Genomic DNA, 17,114 nt, shown 5'->3' on the forward strand with positions numbered 1-17,114 from the left:
GAGCCTGTCCGCGGCTGGAGAGGCTCGTCATGTCAGCCGCGTATTGACAGGGATGATTCCCGATACGCGGCTGACATGACGAGCCTCGCTGCGGCTGGAGAGGCTCGTCATGTCAGCCGCGTATCAGCTTGGCTGAGTCTTGATACGCGGCTGACATGACGAGCCTCGCTGCGGCTGGAGAGGCTCGTCATGTCAGCCGCGTATCAGCTTGGCTGAGTCTTGATACACCACTGACATGACGAGCCTGTCCGCGGCTGGAGAGGCTCGTCATGTCAGCCGTGTATTGACAGGGATGAGTCCCGATACGCGGCTGACATGACGAGCCTCGCTGCGGCTGGAGAGGCTCGTCATGTCAGCCGCGTATCAGGATTCCGCTGTGCCAACAAGCAGCTGACATGATTACTCGTCACAGCTCAGAAATTAAATTGTCACATGTAATAATTATATTCTAACCTGAAAAGCTAGAAGGCTCAGGGTAGGACAGGGGTATGGCAGGGCTAAAGAGGCCATTAAGAGGTGAAGAAGCCACCCATGCCAATACACGGCTGACATGACGAGCCTGTCCGCGGCTGGAGAGGCTCGTCATGTTAGCCACGTATTGACAGGGCTGAGTCCCGATACGCGGCTGACATGACGAGCCTCGCTGCGGCTGGAGAGGCTCGTCATGTCAGCCGCGTATCAGCTTGGCTGAGTCTTGATACACGGCTGACATGATGAGCCTCGCTGCAGCTGCACAGGCTCGTCATGTCAGCCGCGTATTGGCAGGGCTGAGTCCTGATACGCGGCTGACATGACGAGCCTGTCCGTGGCTAGATAGGCTCGTCATGTCAGCCGTGTATCAGGATTCTGCTGTGCCAACAAGCACAAAACCTGCACAAACTCGACTCTACATGAATGAGACAGCCTACGAGCATTAACCTTACAGATGCCGCGCTGTGAGTATGTTCTTATTATATCTTATTGTACCTTTTATTTCTCGCACTCGGCTTTGCAAACGGACGATGGGCCTCTGCCTCGCCGAGGGCATGTACTGATACATGATGTTTCATTCTCTTTTCCTCTACTTCTACTATCTACAGATCCTCGAGGGACTAACCTTTCCCTTCCCGACCCCGTCTCTGTCCTCGTCCACGCCTACGCCCCCGCTCACCGCCGCCTCTTTCCCCTGCGCCGCCACGATGTCGGCCGCGGAGGCGTTTTAAACCTGAGACAGCGGGGATCGCGGTGGGGGCTTTGCCTGGCTTCTTCGTGTCCTTGATGGCCCTCAGCTTCGCAAAGCGAGCTGGACGGACGTTGGCTTTGATGTTGCACAGGACGATGGTGCGATCGCGCAGCTCGACCTCGCCCTGCCGGATCTTCTTGACGATCTCGAGGCCGTGCGCGTCCACGATGTAGCGCTGCTTCGCGGGCGAGGTGGCGCTCTTGGCAGCGCCGGACACATGGTGGTGCGCGTAGCCGGAGGCAGAGGACAGGGTGCGCTCGTGCGATGCGTGCGCGGCGGTGCGCAGCGTCGAGTGGGCGTGCCCGGAGAAGAAGGCGTCGGGCGGTAGGGTACCGGGGAGCGTGGTCGTGTCCTCGCCTCCTAGGAGAGAGCAGGGGAAGAGACGCGGAGTGAGGAGCCGCTTCCGGGTGTGCGCAGGTGCAGGGAGGGGCAGGACTAGGGCTGGGGGAGGGCTAGCGAAAGTAAGTGATACGGACCTTTTTAATAGCATTCCTCTTCGCACCTCCTCTTCTCATTAACAACGCTCCTCACCCTCCACGTCGACGCGCTGAAGCACGGGTAGCGTGACGATTGCGACACGCTGTGCGCAAGGGCGAAACGCGGGTGCGGCGGCGGCAGGGGCTCGTGAGGGAGCAGTCGAAGGGGTTGTTGTGACCGAGTGGACGCGTGTGCATCGGGCCGGGAGGATGGGAGGACGAAGGCGAAGGAAGTGGGTGGTGGGTGTGCATGGTGTCGAGGCGAGGGCGAGGGGACGAAGGTTGAGGTTTGCGCGCGGACAGAGTTGAGTTAGAGACGGGTGCGAAGGACTCAACTTCGCGTCGCGCCCACGCGACCACTTAATTAACTTCGTGACTCTCCAGCTCCCGCTCGTCCGCCACAACTCCTCACTCGTTCCCTCAGCGTCGTGCACACGCATCCCTTCGACCCCACGCCTGCGCCCATCACTGTCTCGTTTGGCGTGCTGCACGGTTTCCACGGCGATGGCGTCCCGCTCCACCAACGCCCCTACGCCCACGCTGCCCGATAGCACGCCAATCATCGCAAATGTCCGAGCGTCAACGACGACGACAACGAAGGCGACCAAGATGACGATGACGACGACAACGACGCTGAGGAAGATGACGCTGAGGAACGGCGGCGGCGGCGGAAAGACAAGAGGGAACAGAGAGGGCACAAACGGGGTACGTCGTCTTTCTTTGCGTCGACCTGCACATCCGTCCCTCCCGCTCTCGTCCAGTATATCCCTCTCTCTCTCGGCTCCCTCGTGCGCTCCCGCTTGGCTCGTTCGATGTCACGACCGCTCATCTGCCTCAGCTGCTCGTTCCCTCGGCCCCTTGCACACGCGTCCCTTCGACCAGTTGCCCGCTCCCATTGCTGTCTCATTCGACACGATCCACGGTCTCCACGGCAGCGGCGTCCCGCTCCACCAACACCCACGGACCAACCACCAACACCCACGAACCAACGCTGCTCGACGACGCCGAAAACCACGACAACGAGGAGGAGGACGAGAAGGAGCACAGGAGAGGGAGGAAACGGACGACGAGGACATAACCATAGGTACGTCGTCGCTCGCCCCAGTTCCTCCCCCGTACACGCACACCTCTCGCCCTCGACGTCCTCTCCACGTCGCGCTCAACGGCCTATCCCTCGACTCTACCCGCCCCCTTCTCTCGTCTGCTCAACCTCACCCACCTCCGACCCGCTCTCCCGTCCGACTCGCTCCCCCGTCCGACCCTCTCGACCCGATCGCTCGCTGTGCTACCCTCCCCGCTCTCCTCGCACGACCTCATGCCCACTGGCCCACTGGTCCACTGGCCGGCTCGCGCGCACCGTCCACATCGCCTCGCGCATCGCATGGGTTGCCCGGACCTACGCTCGACTGACCCGCATCTCCCGCTCGACGCCGCGCTCGCCTGCTCGCTCCAGCTCGACACCACCGCCGTCCACCACCCCGACACGTCCTCCGCCTCCTCCACCTTCCCTCTACCTCCTCCGCCTCCTCCGCTGTCGCCACCACCACCACCCACACCACCACTACCACCGCTTCCTCCACCTCACGCCGCTCCTCTGAGTTGTGGCGCACCATGCCCAGCGCCGGCGGCCGAGACTGCACCGTGCAGGACCACTCCAAGCCCATATCCGCCATGAGCACCGCCCTCCTCCATGCCGCCCTCCTCGACCAGGCAGGAGCTGCCCCATCCGCATCCGCATCCTCGCGCACCGGCCGGTGCTAGCGACGACATCAGGCTCGCAGTTGCCGCCTCGAACGACGCCGACTCGACGACGCCGACTCGACGACACCAACTTGACGACGCCGCCTCGACCCTACCGTCTCGACGCGGCCCTGTCCCGACCACGCTGCCGCCTCGATGCTTCCGTCTCTATCCCCACTCCCGACGACGACACCAGGTTCGCAGCCACCGCCTCCGGCGACCTCGACTCGACTCCGCCGCCTCGACTCTACCGCCTCGATGCTACCCCCTCCACCGCCAGGCTCGACAACGCCGCCTCCACGTTGGGTCCCCACCACGCCGCCGCCTCCACCCTGCCGCCTCCACCGCCGGTCCCTTGCCTCGACAACGGCGCGTCGCCCGAGGTCTCCTCGTGAACAACCCTGGCCTCCTCACCCCAGCTTCCTCACTCGACGACGCCTCCTCACCTTTTCGTCCACCCCGCCTGCTCCTCGACAACAACAGCGCCCGCTTGACACGACGGCCCTGACGACGACACTGAGGCCTCCGCGCTGCCGCCTGCACGCTCGGTCCCGATGACCCCAGGCGTGCAGCAGCCTTCTCGATCCTGCCAGCTCTTCACGCTGCCGCCTGCACGCCGTCTCTACACGCCAGGTCCCGACCACCTCACCGCCTGGACCTTGCCTCCCCGTGCACACCACCGACATCGTCAACGGCGAGGCCTCGAGGGCCCTGCCTCCTCGCCAACACGGCGTCGCCGCCTTCCCCTCGCCGCCTTCTCCTCGCTTCCAACGGTGGCTCCCCGAGGACGCGGTGTTGCCCGGTGTCTCGTCATGCACAACCGCGGCCTCGTGAACCGCGGCGTCGAGGACGTGCTTATGACGACAGCCTCGTCGCCGTCTCTACCACATGTGGGGCCGCCAACACAGGGGTCTGGCAGGGCCCTGATGTGGCGTCCGCCGGGCGCGGACCCCTCCTGATGCTGTCTCCGACCACGCGCGGCGTCGACGGCCACCGGCCCGCCCCGATGAGGCCGCCCAGAACGACCAGAGATTCGACGAATGGCTCCTCCAGTCCCAGCCCCGACGACGACGACGGCCACGAGGCTGCCTCCTGAACCATGTCTCAGCACCTTCCACGACAACTACTCCTCCCCGATACCTCCTTCTTGATGGCAACGGCTGGAACCTGCACGGACATGTCGGAGGCGGCTAAGAGGCGGCGGCGTATATGGCTAGGGCCGAGGACGACGACAGGGTCATTGGGCGCGCCTCATGCGGCATGTATGACGGCGGGGTCGACCACGCGGGGGCGTCCACGATGAGGTCGAGGTGATGTCCACGGGCAAGGTTGATGACGACGAGGATTACGACGCCGCGTCTTCGAGGGGCGGCGGTGGCGACTACCTGACCTAACCTCGTCCTCTTGACGACGCGACCCCTCGACCCCCGCGCTCGACCTAGCTGAAAAGGTGGAAGAGGACCGGAGGCGGCAGACAGATGGGCTGGGAACAGATGGGCGACCCCGTTCATGCAGATGGTGAACCAGTACCTCTGCCTCAGCCTCAGCAGCAGCCAGCCCCGTCCCGCAGGTGTTCGAGATCAGCGTCGAGATATTTTGGCGCGTGATCACGGGCCTCCGGACGAAGCTCAAGGTGCACACGCGCGTAGGGGGTCTGTCTTCGCAGACCTAGTTTTGTTTTGATTGCGCCTGCAGAAAGAGATTGAGGTCCTGTTCCACGAGATCTTCCTCCCAATCCTCGAGAGAAGACGTCGACGCTGAAGCAGAAGGCCACCATCTTGGGTATGCTGCCACGCCTTTGTCACGATCCGCAGGCGCTCGTCGAGATTTATCTCAACTATGATTGCGACAGCCAAGTCGCAGACAACATCTACGAGCAGTGAGTATGCCCCGCCTCCTCTCTTTTCCTCCGCTCTGCTCTGCCCTCTGTTTTTTTTCTTTGTTTTTTCTTTGTTTTTTTTGTCTGTGTATGCGGCTCGCTGAACACCCTGCCCGCCGCGCGCGCAGCCTCATGAACATCATCACCAAGATCGGCACCAGCACGCTCCCGTCCGCCGCACAGCAGAACCCGGCGGACCCTGCGAGCCCCGCGCTGACACCCACGAGCAAGGTACACGCGCCGGGCATCCCGCCGTCACTCGTGACGTCCGCCGTGGCCGTCTCAGGCTCGCTCGACACATCCGCGCTCGGCCACTCGGAGCAGCAGCTCTGCCGCCAGAGCCTCGAATGCCTCACTGCCGTGCTACGCTCGCTCGTCGCGTGGGGCACCACACCCGACTCGGCGTTGGCCGCGGCCGCGGCGGGTGCATGGTGCGCCAGCGTCGGCGAGGACGGGTGCCCTGAGGGATTGACGCCCGACGCGTCGCAGTCGCTGGATAGGCTCCCGACGGGTGGCCCGAGCGCGGAGGCGACAAGGCAGCCGATGCCAGATATCCACGACGACCCGGGCCGGTTCGAGAGCGCGAAGCAGAAGAAGACGATGTTGCTGGAGGGTGTCAAGAAGTTCAACCTTAAGCCGAAGCGAGTGCGTGTTTTCTTCGGCTGAGGGGGGCTGACCGATGGGCGGGTTTTAGGGCATACAATTTTTGCTCGAGACGGGGTTCATTCCGAGTAAGGCGCCGCAGGACGTCGCGCGGTTCTTGTTGCATACCGATGGGCTGAGCAAGTCGATGATCGGTGAGTACCTCGGCGAAGGGTGCGCGTTTTCCACCTCCTCCGTTTGCGATGGCTCATCGGGTTGCAGGGACGAGGAGAACATCGCGACCATGTACATGTTTGTCAACATGCTCGACCTGCGGAACATGCCCTTCGTCGACACGCTGCGCGTCTACCTGCAGGCGTTCCGCCTGCCCGGGGAAGCGCAGAAGATCGATCGGTTCATGCTCAAGTTCGTCGAGCGCTACATCGAAAGCAATGCGAACACACCGTTCGCGAACGCCGATGCGTGTCCCGCGCGCTGCTCATCCGCGCGCGCGTCTGACCCGCCACGGCCCCGTGTCCGTTGCAGACACCGCCTACGTGATCTCATACTCAGTCATCCTGCTCAACACAGATGCGCACAATCTGCAGGTGAGGAAGCGCATGACGCGCGCAGACTTCGTGAAGAATAACCGCGGGATCAACGAGGGCGCGGACCTCCCCGAGGAGGTGCTGTCCGCTATCTTTGACGATGTCGTGAACAATGGGATCCGGATCAAGGATGAGGTGGACTCGAGCCTGGTCGCGTCGCTCGCGCCGGGTGCGGGGCTGGCGAGCGCGCTCGCCACGGTCGGGCAGGACTTGCAGAGGGAGGCGTTTATGCTGCAGTCGAATGGCATGGCGAACAAGACCGAGGTGCGTGCTTCTTGATGGCGTCGAGCGTCGAGATGTCAGTGCTGGGGTGGTTTGCTCACGCGTCGGTTATGCAGGCGCTGTCCAGGACGATGATGCAGTCCCAGTGCAAGGGTTCGCGGAGTGGCGATCAGTTCTTCATCGCGTCGCACTTCATACACGTCTGGCCCATGTTCGAGGTCGCGTGGATCCTGTTCCTCGCGGGGATCTCGGGCCTACTGCAGGAGACGGACAACCTGGATGTCGTGGAGCTCTGCCTCGACGGCTTCCGGAATGCGATCCGGATCGTGTGCTTCTTCGACCTCGAGCTGGAGCGCAACGCGTTCGTGACGACGCTCGCAAAGTTCACGTTCTTGAACAACCTCGGGGAGATAAAGACAAAGAACATGGAGACGGCCCAGACGCTTCTCGACGTCACAGTTATGGAGGGCAATAACCTCAAGGGCTCGTGGCGCGAGGTGCTCTCGTGCATGAGCCAGCTGGAGCATATGCAGTTGATCAGCAGCGGCGTTGACGTCCTGGATGCGCGCAAAGGTTATGTCGCGCGTGCTCCGATCGTGTTTGCGTAGACGCGTGTCGACTTGTTGAATTTTAATTTTATTCTTTCATTGTGGTTTCTAGGCGCACACGAAAGCTGCCCAACGAGGAGCTGGCGAATGAGAGTAGATCGGCGCACATCACCGTCGCGGTGGACATGGTGTTCTCCCTAAGCCATTATCACACAACGATGAATTGCAAAACCGGAGCAAACTCTGCTCTACGCGCACGAGACGACTTGTAACCATAACCATGACAGACCCCTGCTCCTGTAAGTGTATCTGTATTCTACTTTTCGTTGTCCCTTCTTTCCCGCCCTCGGCATTGCAAACGGACGATGTGCCTCCGCCGAGGCCTTGAGAAAGAAAGCAGTGTTGAGGATTCCCATCGTGGTCCTTATCTTTGTCTAACAATGATTTCCGATCTTTCTGTAGGTACTTGTGCCGCTCGGGTATATCATGAGAGACTTTACGCGTGCGCTAACCTCGGTATGGCATGTTATTTCTTGTCCTTCAAGCTCTCCCACCATGTTTCATTTGTCTGCAAGTCCCGACGTGCCGTTTCTCTCTTTCTCCTGCATTCATCGACCTCACCCATTCCTTTCCTCTTTTCAGATTCCTACCTCGCAGCCTTCCAAGTTTCAACTCAGTCGGTCGGATTGGCAAGGTCCCACGGCGCCCTCTATGTTGTTAGCAACACGACAGCTCAAGCAACTCGGTATTTTAGTAGAAGATTGTCGTTGTCCCTACAAGAACCTTTTGCACTCCAGCTTTCAATGCCTTCCGTGTCACAGGAGTGCCTCAATGCCCTCGCCTCCCGGGTCAAATCTTCACTCAAGCTCTTGCGCACGCTCAAAGTTCAACAGGCTGCTGCGCAGAGCACCATCTCCATGCTCAAGTCGAAGGTTTCCTCGCTCGGGTCACTCGCCCAGGCATCCTAGACCGTGTCACTGCCGAGATCCTGTGCATGCCCGACGCCACCCTTGCCCTCTCGACCCGCTCGAGCGTCGAACCTAACCCTCGATCCCGCCTGCGCACGCTCGGTTCTCTTCAGTACATGCATCCATTTGCCTGCGACCCAAGGTTATATGCGTACGTCCCCTCAAGCCCCAGAGCCTACGCACAAGGCATAGCAGACATCATGCCACACGCGATCTAGCGTGCTGACGAGGAGGGTGAGTAACAGCTGGCAACAAAGACATGAACTAGGGAGAGGGAGGCCGAGCGTCACCAAGGTGTGTACCTACCGCTCTGATCCTTTCTGCCGACCCTGCGACGCCCTCGATCTCTGACGCCAAGCCCATTCGCTCACTTAATTCCCTCAATAGCCGACTCTGCCTTTGTGCCCATGCGTGAACGTGCGACCCCTCAACGCCATGCACCCGCCTTTGCATGCTATCCCCGCGCGCTTCCCCTTGTCCCGTCAAGCCCAAGTTAGACTCATCTAGCCCACGCCCGTCCGCCACCGAATGCCCTCGATCCCTTTCATCCCTTGAGCTCACGCATCCGCCTTCGCCTGCGACCCAGATCCGACCCAGATCCGCTTCCGCATGACTCATCCAGCTCGCGCACGCGTGCATGCACAACATCTCGACGGCACCTCGACCACTCCTCCCTCGTCCTGGATCGTTGCCAAAACCAAAGGCACACTCGACCCCGTGCACGCTTGACCCCTCATCCCCTCATCCTTGTCGCCCTCGTCCTCTCGAGTTTGCGCACACTCGATCTCACATTCGTCAACAGTCCCATCCTCGACCTAACCTAACTGGCTGGTAGCGTAGGAAGAAGAGGACCGGCGGCGGCGGCGGCTGAGAGACGGGCTGGGAACATGGATGGGCGTGGAGGACGAGGAAATCTATGGGGAGATGCACGCTAGCTGAGCAGGACGAGCGTCATGAAGGTGCGTCGTCGTCCCTCGTGGCGCCAGTCCTTCCCCGCACACGTGTATATCTTAACCTCATCCTTTCCGCCCGCCCCGCCGCCGACCTGTCTCCCCTCGACACTCGTCCGTTCAGCCCACGCACCCCACGTTTCCGGCCGTGCATCCCTTCGACCCCACATACGCACACTCACATCTGTGAACACAAGCACGCCTACCACTCAGTGTCCTCGCAACTATTCCGCCCGCCTGTCCGCTTAACCCGATGAAGCTGTGATTTCGCTCCCAATTTCGCCTGCGCATATTCGTCCCCTTCAGCGCACGCACCACCTTGAGCACGCGTATCCTCTTCCCTTCGAGCCCATGGCCATGTCCTCGAGCCCACGCCCGAGTCCATCCAGTGCCCCTCGACCTCCTGGGCCGTCAAAGTTCACACTCGTGCCCTCATGCCCAAGCGCTCACGCGCGTCCCCTCGACACCACGTAAGGTTGCCCCCTCGTTCTCCCTCTCTCAACCTGCGTCACCACTGAGACCCCGCGGTCCAACAACAGCTCTCCAAGTGTGGCACCATGAGCCCCTCACCCTCACCCGGCGCCCTCCCGATCCTCACAAACCCCCTCAAATCCCCACACACCCGCCCCCGGCCAAAACTCAAAGACCTAGTCACCTGCACCGCGGACTGCAACACCGTCTACAACCTCGACGATGCGCGCCCCATGCACTTCTGCCCCAAGCCCGCCTGCCGCCGGTGGTTCCCCCGCGACTGCCTCAAGCACGCCGAGTCGCACGACGCGCACGACTCCGTCGACATGCACGCGTTCAACCTCCTGCGCTCAGATCCAGACAGCGACGACCCCTTCCACCTTCCACCTCCCTCCTCACGAGGGAAGGGAAACGGCACGGGCGCGCCGTGGACGCTCCCCGCGCTCCCCGCGAAGCTGCACGAAGCCGCCGCGCAGCAGATGCTCGAGGGCGTCCCGCCCTACGGCCTCGTCGGCAACGCGCAGCCCGTCGCCGCCGCGCGCCCTGCGACGCCCGCGCGGCCAGGGCCGCGCTCGACGAGTGGATAGAGCGCATGGACAGCACCAACGCCGAGGGCATGCTCGCGGACGGCGGGCGCTCGCCAGAGCCCGTTGGGGGTGCGCGGTCTGACTGCGGCGGCGAGAGCCCCCAGCTTTATTTCGTGGCGCTTTTTGGTCCGTTGTGTGGAAGTGCCATTTGATACCACATACCTTTGCGACTCACGAGAGAGTCCTTTCTTGGTCGAATTTTACCTTATGATTTATTGTATGAAGAGTTCTTACGGGGGGCGGTGACGATCCTGCCCTGGCAGATGACTGTGCGATCGAAGATACACCCGTCGCTACAATGAAGAGATAGCAACACATCGTCGCGCGCGCCTACGGCTTCTCCGCTCTCGCCGCGAGCTTCTGGTCCAGCTTCCCCTGGAGAATGCGGGAAGGACGTCAGCGCCGGCTGGTCCATCGCGGCGGGTAGAAGAGCGCCACGCACCTTGACGGCATCCGTGTACACGTCGGTCACGACCCAGTGCTCGCGGCGCATCGCCTTGCCGTGGATCGCGAGCGCGAGGTCCTTGGTTATGACGCCGTCCGCGTCGGTCGTCTCGGTGCACGCCGCCTCGAGGTCGCGCGCGAACGCGGCGAGCGCGGGGTTCGGGTTGAGCTTCGCGCGGTAGAGCAGCCTGCGCGTCCACGCGAAGATGGACGCGACCGGGTTCGTGGAGGTCTCGTTGCCCTTCTGGTACTCGCGGTAGTGCCGTGTGACCGTGCCTGCGCGCGCAGGCGCGTGCACACGCACAAAAACATCAGCGAGCGTTCAGAGGAGAGCGCGGGGGACGCCGCACGCACCGTGCGCGGCCTCGCTCTCGATGACCTGTCCATCGGGGGTGATGAGCGAGCTCGTCATCATCCCGAGGCTGCCGAAGCCCTGCGTGAGGATGTCCGACTGTACGTCGCCGTCGTAGTTCTTCGTCGCCCAGACGAACCCGCCGGAGGACTTGATCGCCTGCGCGACCATGTCATCAATCAGGCGGTGCTCATAGTAGATGCCCGTGGCCTCGAACTAGGGCTTGTATTCCCTGCGTACCCGGGGACGCGTCAGCACGCGACGAGAGGGAGAGGGAGAGGGGCGACGCACGACTCGTAGATCTCCTAGAAGATGTCTTTGAAGCGGCCGTCGTATTTCTTGAGGATTGTGTTCTTCGTCGACATGAACTGAAGCACCTCACACCTGAGCGACGGGTCTCGCGGGGAGGAGGAGAGAGGACCGTACGAGGGGCTTCTTCTTCGCCAGCGCCATTTTGTTCGACAAGTGCGCAAGGTCCGTGATCGGTTGCGGCACCGGCGTCAGCGAGATCGTCGCCCGTCGCGCACACAACGAACAGGAACGGCGCGCACCTCGTCAGTGTTGTACATCGCCATCGCGGCGCCCCTACACTAGAAGTCGTACACGTCGAGCGTCGTCGGCGCGGCGCCGTCCGCGGGCGTGTACACGAGCTGCAGCTTCCCCGGGCCCGGGGCGACGAGGTCTGTCGAGCGGTACTGGTCGCCGAACGCGTGCCGCCCGATCACGATGGGGTTCACCCAGCGCGGTATCGGCCGCGGGATGCGCTCGAGGATGATCGGCTCGCGGAAGACGGGGCCGCCGACGGTGTTGCGGATCTGCGAGTGCTGCCTCAGCGACGAGAGGGGGAGACGAGGCGGGGAGCGCACCGACGGTCACGTTCGGGCTCCGCCACATCTGCTTCAGCTTGAACTCCTTCACGCGCGCGTCGTCGGGCGTGATCGTCGCGTATTTGATGCCGATCTTGTGCTCGAGCATCGCGTTGGCGGAGTCGATCATGATCCGGTCGTTTGTCTGCCCGCGGGGGTATCAGCAACCCTGTCCACAGAGAGGAGATAGCGGGGGCTCACGGCGTCGCGGGCCTCTAGACCGAGGTCAAAGTATTTGATGTCCAGTTGGAGATAAGGAAGGATGAGCTGCGATGCGGCGTTTGCGCGTGAGCTTTCGAGGGCGGGTCAAAGGAGAAATAGGGGACGACGCACCTCCTCGCGGATTTTCTTCCAGATGATGCGCGTCATCTCGTCGCCATCGAGCTCGACGACGGGGTTCTTCACCACGATCTTGTGGTCTGAGGGAATTTTGTGGTCTGCAGCCCCATTTCCGAAACCACGCAAAACCGCCCACAGAAGCAAGGAAATGGGGCAAAGCACCGAGCTATGCCGGAGCGCCGCAGACGAATCATGAGCTGCGGCGTGCGGCGGCTGAGGTCGTAGAAGAGCGCGGTGAGCAGGGCGTTATCGGCGCAGTCGATGGAGCGCAGGCAGCGGGGTGCACGATTAGGTCCTCGGCGTGCGGCTGCGAAGCGCGCCACGCAGTGAGGGCGCGTGCGCGCGCGAGATGCTTGTCCAGGGCAGAGGGCCAGGCGACGCGGAGGCGCGGGACGCGGTATTTGTGCGCGAGGCGCAGAATACCGGAGATGGTCGGGAAGTTCTCGATGGTGATTTGGGAAGCGTCGATAGTGCTGACAGAGGAGCAGGGAGAAGAGAAGGACCAGGCGAGTGAACAATGGATGAGGAGATTTTGAGTGGCGAGGCCGCAAATGAGTCTACGCACAAACCATCGTATATTGTGTTTAATAATGCCTCCATGTCGTCCTTGTCGTCGACGACCTTGATCGACGTACAATCGCGCAGGGTGTCGCGCGCGGGGGCGAGCATCTCCTGGAATAAGGTGGAGTGCTTGAGGAGGATGCTGCGGTGGACGCGGAAGAGGGTCTTGCCGCACTGTAAGATGACGTTTCCGTCATCGAAGTAAAGCGCTGGGTGATTTATGAGCAGCTCGGCATCGAGCTCGGTGCGCGGGCGTTTGCGATCAGAGGGTGGATCGATGGAGGCCATGCTCGTCGAACCTGTCGCTAGCGAGGGGAAGGTTTCTGATCACGTGACAGCGTCTTCGTTAACGTCGCGTCACTGCTATTCGACAAGCTTTCATCTTCGACACACATAAGTGGTAGGCCTCATGCAACTTCAATCTTCCGGAATGTCGCTGACTGTTTCACTGATGTGCACAGATACACGTGCATGTGGGATTATCGAATACCAAATCCCTTAGACGCCCATCTCCTCGCTGGTTGCACGCGGACGTGCCCACTGCCCATAGCCTTTCAAGTCTCTCTGCCACTATGCACCACTTATTAGCCGCTCTGCGCGACCTACTCTCTAGCGCATTCCCTTGTCTTTCCCCCTCACATAGAGCCATGTCCTCCCCCAACGATGTCCTCTACTTTCCCAAGGAAGAATTCATCTACAACGTGACTGGATGGGCGGGGTTCGTCCTCTTCACCCCCACCCCCTCAGAGGACCGTCCGCGCATCGCCAGCATAGAACACTGCAAGCGGAAGCGCGGCGTCTTCCACGAGTTTCTCATCATCCAGTTCGAGTACCCCGTTCTAGGCGCTCCCCCGCTCACCGTGCCCATCATCGTCGAGCGCACGATCGAGACCAGCCAGCTCCCCAAAGACAAGATCCGCCCCGGCGCCGACCTCTCCCACGAGAACGGCAGCCGCTTTTCCGCCTTGTTCCAATCATCGTCCTCCTCCCGCCTCAGCTTGTCCCCCAGCTCCGCGGCCTCGTCCTCGTCCTCTTCCCTTGCGACGCCCGCCTTCGACCGCATCATCATCCCCCCGAATGGCGCGCCCGTCGGCAAAATCGACCGCCACGCCCGCCGCCCGTATAAGACCTGCCGCAAGCTCACGTTTAATAAGCGCTTTACCGACTACGACCTCGCTGCGTTGCTGCTTGCGCTCCAAGAATACGCTCCCGACTACGCGCTCCTCTCGCGTCAGTGCTACTGGTATGCGACCGTGATCTACGATTTCTTCCGCGAGCGCCTCATCGGCCTTGGCAACGAGGACGGCGAGGAGGTCGAGTACAATGTCGACAACCTCAAGGACGAGCGTGGGCGCTTCCTCACTATCTTCACCATCCAGCCCCCTGAGCCGCCGCTGGGCAAGATTAAGTCTGAGTTCGAGAAGCAACTTGCCGCGCTGTTGGACGAGAGGGCCCGGGAGGATCACCCCGCCGCCAAGTGGGTGAGGTCGCAGGAGGAGACGCGAGCGGCCATTGCAAAGGCGGAGGAGGAGGCAGCGGCGAGGGAGAGGGCGGAAGCCGCCGCAAAGGAAGAGGCAGCGGCGAGGGAGAGGGCGGAAGCCGCTGCAAAGGAAGAGGCAGCGGCAAGGGAGAGGGCGGAAGCCGCCGCAGAGGAAGAGGCAGCGGCGAGGGTGGAGGCAGAAGCCGCCGCAAAGGAAGAGGCCGCAGCGAGGGTGGAGGCCGAAGCGACGGCGAAGGCAGCGGAAGCGGCGGCGGAGGCGGCGGAAGCGGCGGCGACGGCAGCGGCAGCAGCAGCGAAGGCAGCCGACGCAAGGGCGGCGGCGGCAGAGGCGGCGGCAGAGGCGGAGGCGGCGGCAAGGGCTCTGCTGGACGATGAGGTTGCCCTTCTCCGGCAGCAGCTCGCGGCCCTGAACCATGCTGGCCCGTCCCCAGCTGCGTAATATCATACCAAGTATATCATCTATCGTCTACTGATCGTCAAGTCTGCTCTCATATGCTCTGATTGTTGTTGTCCATGTACATCCCAGCACTCTCACATTCGGCTATCTATACCACTTGCATTGTCCATTCATGCTCGAGTTTGCTATGTGTTCCCTGAGGCCAAGACTTTCCTGGTTGAGTCCTTGCGTGTATGGCAGCTCCAGCAGGCTCTCTGCTGCGCTGAAGCGACGTTGTCTTACATTAGAGGACCCTTGGCTAAATGTATGACTAGGGACGCGCAAATGTTGAATCTTCTAGGTATCAGCGGTCCCTCGTGCAATCCACAAAAAATCATATATTTTACAAGAACTCGGATCACAGTCTGCATCGTAGTGAGAAGCCAGAGAAGATATCTCGAAGCACTGTACATGGTGGAAAAAGAAGAGATAAATCCGGCTGATCCATAGATACGAAGAGACGTACAAGTGTTCACGAGACCAGATCTATGTAGAGAAAAGCAGATTGTGAGCACGGAACCAAAACAAAACGACAGCAGGGCAAAGAGACTATACAACAAAGCGGCTCATTTAACAAGATAGAACACTTTTGTCAACCTTACTCGAGGGCAAAAAACATAGGCATCAAGCGCCGCAGTTCTGCCTAGTAGTATTACCGACACTTTTGAGTCCACCGATATCCGAAACTACTGTGTTGCCAATTAAATGCAAATATAAATATGAAAAAATCCTATCTGTAATCTTCATACCCTGCTTCAACTTTGAAATCCAGAAGCAGCAAGATTGAATCAGGTGCTCAATAGATATGGATTTAAACAGTCTACCCCCTAAAACCAGACTGTGCTTCACACAGTCTGGGTTTTGGGAACCAAATCCGAGGTTGCACACAATTCTGTCTGATTCAATAGGCTTAAAATGTATTTGTCATGGTACCCTAATATTTTCATTAGTAGACATGGAGTACTAGTAGTATTACCGACACTTTTGAGTCCACCGATATCCGAAACTACTGTGTTGCCAATTAAATGCAAATATAAATATAAAAAAACTTTTCTGTAATCTTCATACCCTGCTTCAACTTTGAGGCCCAGAAGCAGCGAGATTGAATCAGGGGTTCAGTAGATATGGATTTAAACAGTCTACCCCCTAAAACCAGACTGTGTAAAGCACAGTCTGGGTTTTGGGAACCAAATCCGAGGTTGCACACAATTCTGTCTGATTCAATAGGCTTAAAATGTATTTGTCATGGTACCCTAATATTTTCATTAGTAGACATGGAGTACTGAAGATGTTACAGGCAAAATACAGAATTGAGAAAAAACCTCAAAAAACTGAGTCTCCAGTCCACAATTGTCCTTGGATTTCCATTGCCAAACTAGTAGTATTACCGACACTTTTGAGTCCACCGATATCCGAAACTACTGTGTTGCCAATTAAATGCAACTATAAATACAAAAAAAAAAATTCTGTGCTCTTCATACCCTGCTTCAACTTTGAGACCCAGAAAATGTGAGATTGAATCAGGGGTTCAATAGATATGGATTTAAACAGTCTACCCCCTAAAACCAGACTGTGCTTCACACAGTCTGGGTTTTGGGAACCAAATCCGAAGTTGCACACAATTCTGTCTGATTCAATAGGCTTAAAATGTATTTGTTATGGTACCCTAATATTTTCATTAGTAGACATGGAGTACTGAAGATCTTATAGGCAGAATACAGAATTGAGGGAAAACCTCAAAAAACCGAGTCTCCAGTCCACAATTGTCCTTTTATTTCCATTACAAAACTAATAAAATGCTCCTACATACACTACCTTTCAGATTATACCCTAATTTTATCATTTGGATGAGGGGATCGAGAGATATGTAATTGTTTGTGATGTTGAGGGTATTCTGCAACCCGGAGACACAGTTTAGTCAGCATCGGGAAAGGGCGGCACACAGTCGGGAGATTGCGGACCCACAGTTGTCACACAGTTGTCACACTGTGCACAGTCTCTCTGTTGCGCCACACAGTCCGGCCGAGACCGCACACAGTCCGGATTTTGGCGCTGGTTCAGCGCCACACAGTCCGGATTCTCGGTGACAGTCCGAGATTTGGCGGTGAATCTGCGCCACACAGTCCGGCCGTGCCGCACACAGTCCGATGATTGTCGCGCCACACAGTCCGACTGTGTCGGCACACAGTCCGACTGTGTCGGACACAGTCCGAGTTTTCCCTCCGACTGTGTCGGCACACAGTGCTCCTTCAACATCTCGTGATCAAGCACGCTGCAATGTCGCGTCGCGCGTCCACACATTGCTGACAGCGCGTTGTAGTGTTGACTGTTCTTTTTTTTGCCTATCTTTAGCTGCTGGATT

The 17,114-nt window shown here is 59.5% G+C and overlaps 11 protein-coding genes across 11 annotated transcripts; 6 read left to right on the plus strand and 5 right to left on the minus strand.

The window, feature by feature from the left end:
• Positions 1-1,257: 1,257 nt before the first annotated feature.
• Positions 1,258-1,550, plus strand: HETIRDRAFT_416537 (uncharacterized protein; the record flags this gene model as incomplete). Its single annotated transcript, XM_009546272.1, has 2 exons — positions 1,258-1,320; positions 1,374-1,550. 2 exons carry the CDS (start codon positions 1,258-1,260, stop codon positions 1,548-1,550), a joined length of 240 nt encoding a protein of 79 aa, XP_009544567.1.
• A 4-nt stretch (positions 1,551-1,554) lies between these two features.
• On the minus strand, positions 1,555-2,080 carry HETIRDRAFT_408757 (uncharacterized protein). The gene is made up of 3 exons (XM_009546273.1): positions 1,773-2,080; positions 1,743-1,745; positions 1,555-1,677 (listed from the first exon to the last, which is right to left on the minus strand). Exons 1-3 carry the CDS (start codon positions 1,948-1,950, stop codon positions 1,658-1,660), a joined length of 201 nt encoding a protein of 66 aa, XP_009544568.1. The 5' UTR covers positions 1,951-2,080; the 3' UTR covers positions 1,555-1,657.
• Positions 2,081-2,307: 227 nt separating this feature from the next.
• Positions 2,308-4,534, plus strand: HETIRDRAFT_450256 (uncharacterized protein; the record flags this gene model as incomplete). Its single annotated transcript, XM_009546274.1, has 6 exons — positions 2,308-2,403; positions 2,460-2,486; positions 2,804-3,339; positions 3,413-3,829; positions 4,011-4,247; positions 4,306-4,534. The coding sequence occupies 6 exons, from the start codon at positions 2,308-2,310 to the stop codon at positions 4,532-4,534; spliced, it is 1,542 nt and encodes a 513-aa protein (XP_009544569.1).
• A 94-nt stretch (positions 4,535-4,628) lies between these two features.
• HETIRDRAFT_109208 (uncharacterized protein) lies at positions 4,629-4,949 on the minus strand (the record flags this gene model as incomplete). The annotated part of the gene is made up of 1 exon (XM_009546275.1): positions 4,629-4,949. The coding sequence occupies one exon, from the start codon at positions 4,947-4,949 to the stop codon at positions 4,629-4,631; it is 321 nt and encodes a 106-aa protein (XP_009544570.1).
• On the plus strand, positions 4,948-8,245 carry HETIRDRAFT_121078 (uncharacterized protein; the record flags this gene model as incomplete). Its single annotated transcript, XM_009546276.1, has 11 exons — positions 4,948-5,071; positions 5,146-5,317; positions 5,446-5,962; positions 6,012-6,133; positions 6,182-6,434; positions 6,508-6,771; positions 6,846-7,333; positions 7,390-7,465; positions 7,565-7,576; positions 7,740-7,779; positions 7,920-8,245. 11 exons carry the CDS (start codon positions 4,948-4,950, stop codon positions 8,243-8,245), a joined length of 2,394 nt encoding a protein of 797 aa, XP_009544571.1.
• Positions 8,246-8,696: 451 nt separating this feature from the next.
• On the plus strand, positions 8,697-8,858 carry HETIRDRAFT_145007 (uncharacterized protein; the record flags this gene model as incomplete). The annotated part of the gene is made up of 1 exon (XM_009546277.1): positions 8,697-8,858. One exon carries the CDS (start codon positions 8,697-8,699, stop codon positions 8,856-8,858), a length of 162 nt encoding a protein of 53 aa, XP_009544572.1.
• An 894-nt stretch (positions 8,859-9,752) lies between these two features.
• Positions 9,753-10,511, plus strand: HETIRDRAFT_458388 (uncharacterized protein; the record flags this gene model as incomplete). The annotated part of the gene is made up of 1 exon (XM_009546278.1): positions 9,753-10,511. One exon carries the CDS (start codon positions 9,753-9,755, stop codon positions 10,251-10,253), a length of 501 nt encoding a protein of 166 aa, XP_009544573.1. The 3' UTR covers positions 10,254-10,511.
• A 72-nt stretch (positions 10,512-10,583) lies between these two features.
• HETIRDRAFT_416542 (uncharacterized protein) lies at positions 10,584-12,284 on the minus strand (the record flags this gene model as incomplete). Its single annotated transcript, XM_009546279.1, has 7 exons — positions 10,584-10,628; positions 10,696-10,973; positions 11,052-11,265; positions 11,655-11,864; positions 11,920-12,060; positions 12,117-12,182; positions 12,249-12,284. 7 exons carry the CDS (start codon positions 12,282-12,284, stop codon positions 10,584-10,586), a joined length of 990 nt encoding a protein of 329 aa, XP_009544574.1.
• HETIRDRAFT_473637 (uncharacterized protein) lies at positions 12,254-13,103 on the minus strand (the record flags this gene model as incomplete). Its single annotated transcript, XM_009546280.1, has 2 exons — positions 12,254-12,727; positions 12,820-13,103. 2 exons carry the CDS (start codon positions 13,101-13,103, stop codon positions 12,445-12,447), a joined length of 567 nt encoding a protein of 188 aa, XP_009544575.1. The 3' UTR covers positions 12,254-12,444.
• A 172-nt stretch (positions 13,104-13,275) lies between these two features.
• HETIRDRAFT_439398 (uncharacterized protein) lies at positions 13,276-15,099 on the plus strand. The gene has a single exon (XM_009546281.1). It carries the CDS (start codon positions 13,388-13,390, stop codon positions 14,753-14,755), a length of 1,368 nt encoding a protein of 455 aa, XP_009544576.1. The 5' UTR covers positions 13,276-13,387; the 3' UTR covers positions 14,756-15,099.
• HETIRDRAFT_416545 (uncharacterized protein) lies at positions 14,992-15,165 on the minus strand (the record flags this gene model as incomplete). The annotated part of the gene is made up of 1 exon (XM_009546282.1): positions 14,992-15,165. The coding sequence occupies one exon, from the start codon at positions 15,163-15,165 to the stop codon at positions 14,992-14,994; it is 174 nt and encodes a 57-aa protein (XP_009544577.1).
• Positions 15,166-17,114: the final 1,949 nt, after the last annotated feature.

This window comes from Heterobasidion irregulare (assembly GCF_000320585.1).
Source record: "Heterobasidion irregulare TC 32-1 unplaced genomic scaffold scaffold_03, whole genome shotgun sequence".
Lineage (NCBI taxonomy): Eukaryota > Fungi > Basidiomycota > Agaricomycetes > Russulales > Bondarzewiaceae > Heterobasidion > Heterobasidion irregulare.

Bases quoted from the DNA above. Each gene is read 5' to 3' on its own strand.
- HETIRDRAFT_408757 (XM_009546273.1), bottom strand. From the start codon at position 1,950: ATGCACACCCACCACCCACTTCCTTCGCCTTCGTCCTCCCATCCTCCC.
- HETIRDRAFT_439398 (XM_009546281.1), top strand. From the start codon at position 13,388: ATGCACCACTTATTAGCCGCTCTGCGCGACCTACTCTCTAGCGCATTC.